Source organism: Protopterus annectens, chromosome 5.part1 (assembly GCF_019279795.1).
Source record: "Protopterus annectens isolate FY-2018-M chromosome 5.part1, PAN1.0, whole genome shotgun sequence".
NCBI lineage: Eukaryota > Metazoa > Chordata > Ceratodontiformes > Protopteridae > Protopterus > Protopterus annectens.
In genome coordinates, this window is record NC_056736.1 from 683,670,690 (window position 1) to 683,683,582 (window position 12,893).

Genomic DNA, 12,893 nt, shown 5'->3' on the forward strand with positions numbered 1-12,893 from the left:
TAACTCAGCTAAAAGACTATAAAGAATATATACTTTCAGAAGTACAACATTTTCTAGACATAAATAATACTCCTGAAGTCTCCATTGTCTATGTTTGGGATGCCTTAAAATCATATCTATATGGACAAAGTATCAGATGGTATAATAACAAAAGGAAATCTTGGGATAAGGAATTGTTAGATATTCAAAGTAAACTAGACTCTTATAAACATAATAATAAAGAATATATTATGGACAAGAAAGTTATTGAAGAAATAAACTAACTAAATGAGAAATACAAAGAAATTTTAACTCATAAAGTTAAAATAACTTTAGAGAAATACAAGTTTTTGTCTTATTCAATAAGCCCCAAATACTTACATAGACTTAAAAATAAAACAAAAAGATTGAATAAACAAAACCATATCAAAGAAATCTTTTCTCTAAGGAAAAAGAAGAATGTTTCTAGTATACCAGAAATACTGGATGAATTTAGAAATCACTTTCACAAGATTAACCATAACAACATTAGCATGGAACCTAAAGATAAAATAAAGGAGTTTATAGCCACAAACATGAATAAAAAGCTTAATAAACAACAGATTAAACTATTGGACAAGAGTATTTCATATACAGAAGTTATTACACAAATAAATAAGCTTAAATCAAACAAAGCACCGGGTAATGATGGTATTATACCAGAGATATATAAAATCCTTTCTAAAACTACATATTCATTAATACATAAGGTTTTTATTCTGGCCCAAACTGAGTTAATAACCCCCCCATCTTGGCAATATACATTTATTTCACCAATTTTAAAACCTAATAAAGATCCAACTAGATGTTCTTCATATCGACCCATCTCATTACTTAATGTTGATTATAAAATGTTTATGAGTATTTTTGCTGACAGATTGAAGACAATTATCCCCAGCATTATAGACATAGATCAGACGGGCTTCATTGTAAATAGAAATACTTTTGATAATATAAGAAGAACTTTAACATTAATTGATTTTGCAAATAGGAAAAAGAAAGATTTAACACTTATTAGTCTTGATATAGGTTCAGCATTTGATTCAGTAAGTTGGGACTATCTGTTTACCTTACTGAAATGCACAAATTTCTCTGATGCATTTGTAAATTTAATTGAGCATTTATACAAAGGAACGCTGGCTTATATTAAGGTAGGAACATATGTTTCACAAAAATACCCATTCTTAAAGGTACAAAGCAAGGATGTCCACTTTCTCCACTATTATTCACTTTAGTAATGGAGCCTTGGGCTAATTTGATTAGAAACAGTACTGACATAGAGGGTTTTGAAATAGAAGAAAATACATCAAAAATTCAACTTTTGCAGATGATGTTCTAATTACATCAGCAGGATCTAATTCTTCTATGCAGTCTTTATTTGATAAAATGATGAATTTTAAAAGTATTTCTGGTTTAATATTCAATGAAGAAAAAACTAAAATACTACCTATATATACACGAAAAAATACTCTCATTAGTGATTTTACTAAATATGTACCCAACTCAGGTCAGATAACTTATTTAGGTATAATACTATCTAAAGATATTAAATCTATTATATATAATAACTATAATACCGGTTTTCTTAATATACAAAATCTTTTAATACCTGGAATAATATGTTTTTACTATGGAGGAGAGACTTACAATTATTAAAATGATAATATTCCCCAAGATTTTATACTTAATACAATCAATAATACTTTCACCTACAAAAATAACTATCAAGAAACTGAATACACTAATGTTAAATTTCTTATGGGCACCTAATAGACCTAGGATTGCATTAAAGAAACATACTAATAGCTGGTCTCAAGGGGGTATTTCTTTTCCAGACTTTAATTTATATATTATCTCTTCTATTATAAAAGTTATTACTTTATTAATAGATCGGTCATATGTCGCAAAATGGAAAGATTATTGGGAGCTAATTAGTATGCACTTCATGAAAATCTCCTTAACACATAAAAATATGATTATAAAGGAATTTTGTACTTCACCTATTACACCTAAACATATGGTCTGTTACCCATTAAATATTATTATTAGTTATCGTAACTTTATATTCATGCACCCTAAGTATAGGGAATGGAATTTTATTGTATTCCCTATAATTTATACTCAGGGTATGCTTATGTCATCTACTTCTGAAGGAGCTCATTTAGCTATAGATAATAATCTAAAGTACTGGTATCAGCTGATATCTGATAATAAAGTTAAAAATCTAGATTTCTTAAAACAAGAATTTGATCTAAGAGAAACTTGCTGGTTAGAGGTTCAGATCTTTAGACAACATCTCATTGATAGAATAGATCTAATGTCTATAACAGTTAAAGAATCTATTCCAAAACTGATTGATTACTTGATAATAAATTTACAGCATAAAGTTTCTGATAAAGGTAAACTTTCATATATACATAAAATTATCAGACAAGAAACTTTTTACAATGGAGATTCATACTGGAATTGTTTCACCTCTATTAATGGGGACCCACCAACTCAACAAGATAAACAATATATATTGGAATCTGCTTATAGAACTACATCTTCCATTGTCTGGAGACTTTATACATGGAAATTTTTACATAGATCTTTTTATACACCTTTGATGATGAATAAAATTAATAATAAAGATAATCTATGTAAGAGATGTAATGTAGAAATTAATGCTGACTGGGCTCATATGTTTTATGACTGTATGAAGTTGAAAGAATACTGGAAGTCAATTAATGAATTTTTGCAGGCTCTTTTACAGATAATTTCATTATTTCTAAGTCTCTTATATTATTCAACACACCTGTACCTCAATGTGTTAAAAAGATTAAGCTTCCCTTGTTATGGTCTATCCTAGCAGTGGCTAGGAAAATAATAACTAGAAATTGGATTTCAGATACACCTCCTTCGCTCAATGAATTTAAAAATGTTATGAATATAATGTGTCATATGGAAATAAGCACAATTAGAATGAGAACAACTAGAAAAACATCACATTTTATTGTATGGGATAATTTACAAAATTTGTTAAAAAAATTCTAATTTCAATAGCACAGTATTTTAGTTTAATTAATTGATCTGATTGTAGTGGATGTCTTTGTAAATACTTTAGTTGTTTTGTTGAATATTATAATAATACCTATTTTTAATTATTTGTATAAAATTGTTATGATATTTCTCTTATATGTTAAAACAATAAACTTGTTTTGAGAAAAAAAGATAGCTGGAACTCCTCCTTTACCTGCACTACATTCAACTTATAACAGAACATAAAATCAAACACAAACCATTAGCCTACCCAGCTCTTACCCTTTTCATCAGCATACATTTCCCTAAAAGAACTCTCAGATCAAAAGACAAACAACTTCTCATAATAAATAAACTGAATAAATCCCCTGGACAAAGCCTGTACTCCTACTCAGTAGCAAACAAATTAATTCCTTACCTCTAATCACCAGAACTATTTCTAATCTACCCACCTTTAAATGCTCCCTAAAATAATATTTTACAAAATCTTGGACCTGCTCATGTACCAATCCTGGCTGCAGTTACTCACTCTACTTCACTCAACCCCTTCAACCTAAAGCACACTTCACAACCCTATCCAGCCTCCTAGTCCACTCCTTTTTGTTTTCTCCCACTACCTCACCTTATTTAATTAATCTCTGCAGACCTTTCCTCTACCCCTTTCCTCCCTAATCACCTAAGCTACCTGAAGCCACTACCCTGCACTCTTCTTATAATCTCCTTCTCTCCATCCTTCCTTCTATAATCATAATAAACACCTCTCTCATATGAAGACATCACTCAATTTCACCTCACTATATAATATCTGATATCTCTTTAAATATATTACTAGAATCAGAACCTCACAAATGCTTTAGCCAAGGATGTTAGGAACGCAGAACCCGGACATGCATTTAGGTTCCAAGCAATAGAAAAGATAGAGGAAAATGAGAGAGGGGGTGACACCACAAACAACACAGAAACATCAGAAACATGCTGGATTATTAAGCTAAGGGCTGATAGAGGCTCAGGCCTTAATGAGAGAATTCCTTTAAAACCAATACTTAGAAACAGACCTTTGGCCAAATAGTATAATGTTATTTTTGTATATGAATTTTAATGATTATTTAAGGTTTCGGGCTAGTATTTATATGTACACCATTTAATATATATTATGTATTTGTATGAATTAATTCAATTGTTAAGCATGAACTAGTAGCTAATATATATGTAAGAAGTATTAAATTGAGTAAGTAGTGGATGTTTTAGGTATAATGAGTATAATCAGACAGTATTGTAAGATGCCAATTAAGTAGTTTGAGTTGATTGAGTCACTTATATAAAATGGGCTTGCAAGTTCATATTTTATGTAAAGGTCTGAGGAAGTGGTGTGAAAAGCACTACGAAAGCGCTTATCGACAAAAGCTTGTTTTTATCATATATTGCGTTTCATCATCCACAGGTTTGGATTGTTGATATACTTTGTGACAATATTACTAGAACTGTCTCAGGTCTCATTTACCACATACTAATCTAAATAACAAATATAACTATTGAATTTTTCCTTACATATTCTCTTAAAAAAATAAGGAAGAAGAGTAAAAACCTTGCAAAAGAAACACAGACAAGCTCATTTCAGAAAATCATTCGAGGTTTGTTTTGCTGATTGTGATAATGAGGTCCCAGAAGAAGTATCTGGAATTAGCAAAATCAACCTTGAATGCTTTTCTGAAATCAGCTTGTCTCCGTTTCTTTTGCAAAGTTTTCACTTTTCTTTCTTATTTTTTACTTGTCCTGTTGCTGTCCTTTAAATTTACTTTCTGCACTGCTTTGGTTTATTTGGTTATCATGTGTGTTGTGTTTTAACCTCCCAAGTAAGAGGTTCAACACTTACATTGCATAATAATCGTACACTGCATTATTATAGCAAGCTTGTTGTCTCCCATCCTTCTCCTTTGGCAAACAACTGAAATGTTTTGTCTGAACTGGAATTATTCATGTCCAAATTACTTAAAGGACAACAACGGGATTCTATTATTAAATGTTCAACTTCTCTGTCCTTTTTCTCCCGATTCATTGTCCCTGCTATGAATAAACAACACAGCATTTAAATATTTTTAATTTACTGTTTTTCTCCACTAGAACAGTACCTTACTGTACTGTGGTGGTTTCATTTTCAAAAACCTTTTATCCTGCTCTTGTTGCAGTCTCCAATTCACTGATATTATCAAGGCCAGTGAATACAGGTAGTTTTCTGACCATTTGCCTCCCCAAAGTGACATCACCATGACTGTCCTAAAACTCCCCGCCCATGCTGTGATGTCACAGCTCCCTGGTCCTTCCCCTACCCATATAGAAAGTAAAGGCTAGAACAAGGAAACATGAGTCAAGTCTCCTTTTGTGAGCTGTCAATCACAGCAGGTAATGGCTCAAATTACCCTTAGCACTTTAACAGCTACAGAAGTTACGTGTGAAGGGGGATGGGAGATGAGTCAAAGTAGTACAATTCAAGCTTCACAAAAAATGCAGTTTAGCCATTCAAAAAAGAAGCAGCAATAAAAAGCACTTTGAAAGTCTGTTCTGTGGCATTTGCACAGTTTACATTTTAAGTAGTCATTGAACGGCATGAAATGTTACTTAAAACTGACTTGATACACAGCAGCATATGCATGTAAAATCAATGCAGTGACAGGAGCTTTAGGAAGAAAGAAGCCTGCATGATGCAACTTTTTACAGACAAGCACCGTATTTTGGGATAACTAGAGGCAGACTAAACAATCAGAATTGATGCCAGACCCCGTGTGGTCAGACTAAAAAATTACATATAAAAATACTGAAAAACATGTAAATAGTCCCAGAGTGCTGTTAAATTGTAGGAAACACCAAACCATGATGAAATCAATTTTTTTTTCGATTCTGTGGGTGCAGTTCTCCTTTAAAGCATTTATACCTAACGTAAATCAGAAAGCATTCGATTTAAGGAGTGATACTTCAAAGTCTTTTTTTTTTTTTAAATTGAGAAACATTTGTTCTTTGACAGAATTGCTTACCATATATTAAAACCAAATAATAAAATGCCTGATGAAATGGGAAATTCTTTTTCTGTTCTTAAAAGTTGATTTCTCTGAAGTTGCTGATTTACTACAACAGCACAGCATAAACACAACTTAAAACATTAAGAAAATGCAATGCGGTAAGAGCGCGGATTGCTGTTCCATCTGTACTGTTTAAAAGGAATTGTTCCTCTACAATAAACCTAAACCTAGTACTTTCTTACTGTCTCAGTTTTTTTTTCATGAAATGTAGATCTGATATTGTGAGGATTCCCACTTCACAGCAGTTGCAATACTTCCAGCAACAAAGTTTTATAACGTCAACAGTGGCAACCTTCAGACAGACAGCTAAAAAACAAAAGAAAATGTGAAATGCCATACCCAGTGAAAATTAAGCCTGTCTGAAAGTGATTTTTGTTTTGCACATTTGGTATAAAAATACCAAAGGATGCAGAACAGCAGACTTCGGCATTCAAGATATGGGTAATTTGGTCTTCACAAAAACAATGAAACATTAAATATGGTCAAAGTGTATGCACTCCAGGACTGTAAGATATTAAGTAACTCTCTGACAGTTAAGCAACCGATATAAATTGATTACAGTAATGTATTGTCTCTTGTTTTATTACAAAATACTTTTTAATAACAAACACATTTTTAAAACAAACTACTTTTAAATAATTTAGCCATTCTTTGTCTTTACACTTTTGTTCATTTCATCAAGCATTTTCCTGACTTCTTTGTGTCTTGTCATTGCCCGGCTGATGCAGTCTTGCTGCTTTTCTCCTGACAGGGGACTGCCACCTAAAGAAAAAATGAATTAGTAATAAATACACTCAATGCCTTAAAAGCTAATAAACACCATCAAAGGAGAATAATGCCTTCTTAATAAGCATTGACTGACTTAAAGCTAATAAATAATTAAGCTCATAAATACATTCTGGGACTAGCATGCAATCAAAATTATGGCTGCTAAGGAGTCCGATTCAGTAGAGTTAAGGTGTCTCTCCATTTTGCAGTCAATCCAAGCTATACAGTCACTACCAGAGTGCAAATAACTACCACAACATTTTAATGATACTGAGTTGACTAATGGTCTTTGAAGACAGTAAAGTTGCTGAATAGTGTAAAGACAAGTATATGACTATCATGCTTGTGGAAGATAGAAACTGACATCATAACACAAGAAATCTTCAGAGCCCTTTAAGTAAGATCTGATGATTCACTGTTCAATTCTACCCTAAACAACATCACTGCACTTTATTCAAAGGCTGCTAGATGCATTACTTTGGTCACACAGTAAGAGACTAACAAGGCAAAGTCTGCTTGCCATTCTCATGGGAGTTGGGGTTGGGGGGATACATATCTGAAGTGAAAACTATGGACTGAGTCTCTGGTCAACACCAGAGATCACCATAAGTTCCTGACGGGGGCAAGGTAATGGTGGGGCTTCTCCTCAGGAATAAGAAAACATACATAGAGTAAACACTCACTGCACAACAGCATTTGGGGACACTGTATTGGGGGAACATGTAAGGCTTACAGAGAAAACCCTGAGCAACCATGCAGATGATGACACCACTCCCACAGTTCTCATCCAGCCTCTCAAAGGGAATGAGTGGGCTAAAGTGCTCTTGCCCTTGGGTGAATGAAGGGCCAAACAGGGCAGATTGGAGAGAGGCTCAATGGCCAAGAAAGGTCCAGCAGAATATTAACAAAAAGCAGCCAGCTCTGTTGGCATAGAGGGAAAAGCCCTGACTAAGATCCTGGTCAATAAAAGTTTAGTTAGTGACCCAGTATTTGGTGGAGAATGGTGAGGTACTTGGTGCAGCGTAGTGGGAAAGGTCCTAAGACCCCAGTCAATAAGTGTTCAGTCAGTGGCTCTGTACTTGGTGAAGCAAAGAGGGAAAAGCCCCGACTATGATGCTGGTCGATAAGAGTTCAGTTAGTGGCTCGGTACTGGGTGCAGCATAGAGAGAGAACCTCTGACTAACAGCCCAGTCGATAAAAGTTCAGTTAGTGGCTAGGTACTTGGTGGGCATAAAGGGGAAGAGCCCTGACTAAGATGCCAGCTGAAGAGTTCAGTTAGTAGCTAGGTACTTGGTGGAGCACGGAGGTAAAAGTACTGACTAAGACTCTGGTCGATAGGAGTTTGTTTAGTGGCTAGGTATTTGGTGGAGCATAGAGGGAAAAGGCCTGACTAAGGTTCCAGTCGATAACAATTCAGTTAGTGGCTCAGTACTTGGTGGAGCATACCCTAAGACACCGGTCGATAACAGTTCAGTTACTGGCTATGTATTTAGTGAAGCATAGGTGGAAAAGCCCTAAGACCTTGATCAATTAGAGTTTAGTTAGTGGCTCAATACTTGGGGATGCATAGAGGGAAAAGCCTTGAATAAGGCTCCAGTCGACAAAAGTTCAGTTAGTGGTTAGGTATTTGTTTGAGCATAAAAGGAAAAGCCCTAAGACGCTAGTCAGTAAGCAGTCATCTAGTGGCTAGGTACTTGATGGAGCATAGAGGGAAAAGCCCTGAATAAGACTGGTCGATAAAAGTTTAGTTAGTGGCTAGGTATTTGGTGGAGCATAGATGGAAAATCTCTGACTAAGATTCTCATCAATAACAATTCAGTTAGTGGGTCAGTACTTACTGAGGCATAGAGGGGAAAAGTCATGACTAAGATTCCAGTCGATACCAATTCAGTTAGTGGCTCAATACTTGGTGCAGCATAGAGGAAAAAGACCTGACTAAGACTCTGGTGGTAAAGAGTTCAGTTAGTGGCTCAGTATTTAGTGGACCATACAGAGAAAAGCACCAAGATTCCAGTCGATAACAATTCAGTTAGTGGCTCGGTACATGGTGGAGCATAGAGGGAAAAGCCCTGACTAAGCTACTGATTGACAAGAGTTCAGTGAGTGGCGTGGTACTTGGTGGAGCCAGCACATGGAAGAAGATGGAGCTAAGCCAGGTCACCACTCTTAAGGGGTTGGAAGGGGCAGGGGAGTATGTACACATATACTCTTCAGTACAGAATCCCTGGTGGAAACCAGTGAACATGTGGAGTCGCTGTCTCCAAGGGGCACGGCCATTTACTTATGTACAAGGATGGCTGAGTGCTTATCATGGTGGCCCATTATAAGCAAACCCCTTGGATACTTTTTAGCATGTGCATGGCATATTAGGGATCAACCACAAAATGCTGGTCTTTAGTACTTGGATGACAGCTTCTGTTCTCAGCATTCTCATTCCCAGGGAATGAAGAAATACAGACAACTAGGAGGATAGGGTTTAATGGCCAGTGAAAGAGCACTGTCAAAATAAAAAATTAGCTTTATTTCCTTAATACTCACATAACAGGGATGCTAAACTCATGAATGTGCCATCGTTTGGATCACATGTTAATCCACGGTACCATCTGCCTGAGTTGGAGGTCGAGCAGGTGGATGGAAAAGACCCCATGGCACTCAGTGAAAAGAGTGAGCTAAGAACATTTCACAAATGGTAACTGTTATTTTGCAGGGGACAACCCCCCTACTGCACCCCCAATGTCGCAGAATGTACCCTCTGTGCTCTTACTAACTTAAATACATCAGCTCTGAGAGCAATACCAGAAAGTATTCAGTAATCTTGCAACAGTTCCATTCACTCTTACTGAACTGCACATCAGTCTGTCATCACACTTTGAATAAAATATTTTTGACCAACTACAGGTGAGCCTTATATATGTATGTACATATATGTACACACACACAGACACCTTCTGCCCAAAAGACACATGCTGGATAAAGCCTCACTATATGAATGCCATCTCTGAGGATATGCAAAACGGATACACATTTCTGTACAACTTCCTATACTGCTTCAGATATCGGCTTTACACTTTACAGTGCCACTTCCCAGTGGAAGGAATCATCCCTTGTGACACATTTCTCTAGTCCTGTCATCCCTGGGTTCAAATTTAACCAGGTCACTATAGACACCCCATGCTGTTAAACACCAGCAGTACTTTCCTTTGCATTTCACAGGACTATCTAATGAAGAACTGCATGACCTAGTACCTGATTTGTGTACAGTACACAGTCTGTTGTCTTCATCCGTTACTATTGTAAGCATTCCAGTTGCTAGATTTTCTTCCTCTCCAGTGGGATCAACTATAATGACTGTGCTGCAAAATACAATATTAAGAAATAAAAAAAATATTAACATATATATATTTTTAGGAGCAGGAAAATAAAACACTTGCGTCCATAACACATTACTGCTACACTGAATCTTATATTTTATTGATTTAGAAAACAAATAAAAAGGTACACTATTTACTGTTCTCACTACTACACCAGCATTCTCAGTTTAGTGAATACAGTCATACTGCTTCTTCCCCAAAGAAAAGCAGAACTTTAATGTTGTCACATAACTGAAATTTCGGAAGCATTTTCTCAGTGACCAATCTTCAAACTTCATAAACTCAAAAACTTTTCAAAAGAAGACTGTGAAGTAATAATACCCAACAGTGACTGGAAGACAAAAGTTGAATAGTTAACTATGAACATTACATCTGGACTAGAAGCAACATTTCCATCAACTTCAAAACTCAAACCTTAGACAGCCTGGCATCTAGAACTCTGACAAATCACCAACCCCCACTTACACACAACACTTTGCATGCCAGCAATAGCCAAGCTCTCTGTATATCAAATTATCAATAGCTATACAAAACCAAACTTGTCAGCAACACATGATCTTAAAGGATGCAGAAGGATACGAGCAGGGGGGATAAGGGAAGGTATAGTAAAGGAAATGGCAATACGGACAATGTTAAGGTAAGTTAATCTTAATTAACATTAGCTAATTATGGGGTCTTTATTATCTTGTCGAAAAACGTGTTCAGTGAACACGTCTTCATCGACAAGTAAACAATGAACTCTAATCGATGAACGTCCACATCAGTGACTTTTCCCAAGGGAAAAAAGCTCTTGGCCGTCATTGGGAATTTGCCCTTTTCCCCACTGTACTGCGATCACCGAGTTGGTACATTTAATTAGGGGGTGTGTGGGGGTGACGCCCCCCACTATGTAGGGTTTGAACATTTGTTTTTTTTATCAGACCAAGCGATTTTTTCCCATAGGAAAAAGTCGCTGATGTGGCTGTTCGGCGATTACAGAGTTCGCTGTTTACTTGTCATTTCAACAAGATAATACAGACCCAATTATGTTAAGGAGAGTTAACAACTTTCTTATCTGAGACTAGGAGTTCCATTTCCATCACCTACAGGCTGGAATCCTGAGCTTGTAGTAGTAGGCAGCTCTTCTAGGAAACATGCCACTGACAAGGTCAGCTCCAAAGGAGGACCTAGCTCTGGTAAATCCCACAAAGCTTGTAGTGTCCTGCAAAAGTGAAGAGAGATGCCAACATAGCTACAGTGCAAATACTATCCAAAAGTGTTTTCTTAATGAATGCTTCTGAGGAAAGCACAGCTCTAGGGAAATAGTTCTAGATACAGAAAGTAAATCTATTATATTTTTGGTAATAAAGCTCTAAACACAAACAGAAAGCTACTTAAGAGTCTAATTTGGGAATCTTTCATTAGGAATTTTGACTTGACGTTTTGTTCATTTATGTATTTATTCGTTTCAGTCTGATAGCCTGGGTAAGACTGGTTAACAGACCCTTTTTAGCCATGATTAGGAATGTAAGGTAAGCAGACAGGTTTATACTTGCATAACACAAAAGACAGAACTGAAATATATAGTAATGATGCATAAACACTGTGATACAGTAGAAAATGTTTCAAAGAAACGACATTCAACACAGTTACAATAGGAACAGAGGAATTACATGACCAGCATTAGAAGTGGCAATTTCTGGCAGCCTTTTATTCTTTATCCCAAAAACAGTCACAGTCTGCTTAATTAGACAGACGTTTATTTAGTTTTGCCTTAAATGCCTGCAAAGTCTGTAGCTTTTTACACTTCCAACAGAAGACTATTCCAAGCAGATGGGCTTAAATTTAGAAAATGCCCTTTACCCCGGCAGGTTTTAAAATGCAGTCTAACAAAGACAGGGCTGTCTATTTTATTTTAAATTTATTTTATACATCATCAGCCCCCTTTTTCCCATTTTTCTACATGGGGTCGGGGTATCGTGTTAACTGTTGCCAACTCTCTCGATTCAGTGCCACACTCCTGCCTTCTTCAACACTCATGCCTGACTGTCGCACATCTTCTTTCACACAATCCATCCACCTCTTTGCAGGGCATCCTTGCTTCCTCTTACCTTCTTCCTGTCTGTCCCAAATCTTCCTCACTAGATTGTCTTCTGCTTTTTTATACATGTGCCCAAACCACCGTAATCTGTTCTCTCTGATCGTTTCTGTGACTGAAGCTACTTTGGCTTCTGCTCTTATGTCCTCATTTTTTCATCTGTCCCACAGTGTGTCTCCTATCACCTTTCTCAGGCACTTCATTTCCATCACCTCTAGCTTCTTCAACTGTTCTGCCTTTACTGCCAGGTGTCTGTACCATACAGTAGTATTGGTCGCACCACTGTCTTGTACACTTTACTTTTCAGCTTCTTTGGCATTCTGCTGTCACAGACTACACCTGATACTTTATGCCAGTTGGCTGCAGCCCCTCTGATTCTAGCTTTGACCTCTTCATTCAGATTACCCTTCTCAACTACGCCTCCCCAATACTTAAAGCTGTTTACCTGTTCCACTATCTTCCCTTCTATCTCTATTCTCAGCTTCTTCTGATTTCCCCAATTTGCTGCCATTACCGCCATCTAATCTGTGCTTAGTTTCATCCCATGTGCCTTCAGATTTGCAT

The 12,893-nt window shown here is 36.2% G+C and overlaps 1 protein-coding gene across 1 annotated transcript in view; it reads right to left on the reverse strand.

Moving 5' to 3' along the window:
- Positions 1 to 6,660: 6,660 nt before the first annotated feature.
- Positions 6,661 to 12,893, reverse strand: part of EXOSC8 (exosome component 8) — a 533,341-nt gene continuing 527,108 nt past the window's right edge. The window contains exons 10-11 of the mRNA XM_044073308.1: positions 10,128 to 10,234; positions 6,661 to 6,875 (exon numbers count right to left, since the gene is read on the reverse strand). Coding sequence (XP_043929243.1) covers positions 6,754 to 6,875; positions 10,128 to 10,234 — 229 coding nt within the window. The 3' untranslated portion in view covers positions 6,661 to 6,753. The remainder of the gene's footprint in view (positions 6,876 to 10,127; positions 10,235 to 12,893) is intronic.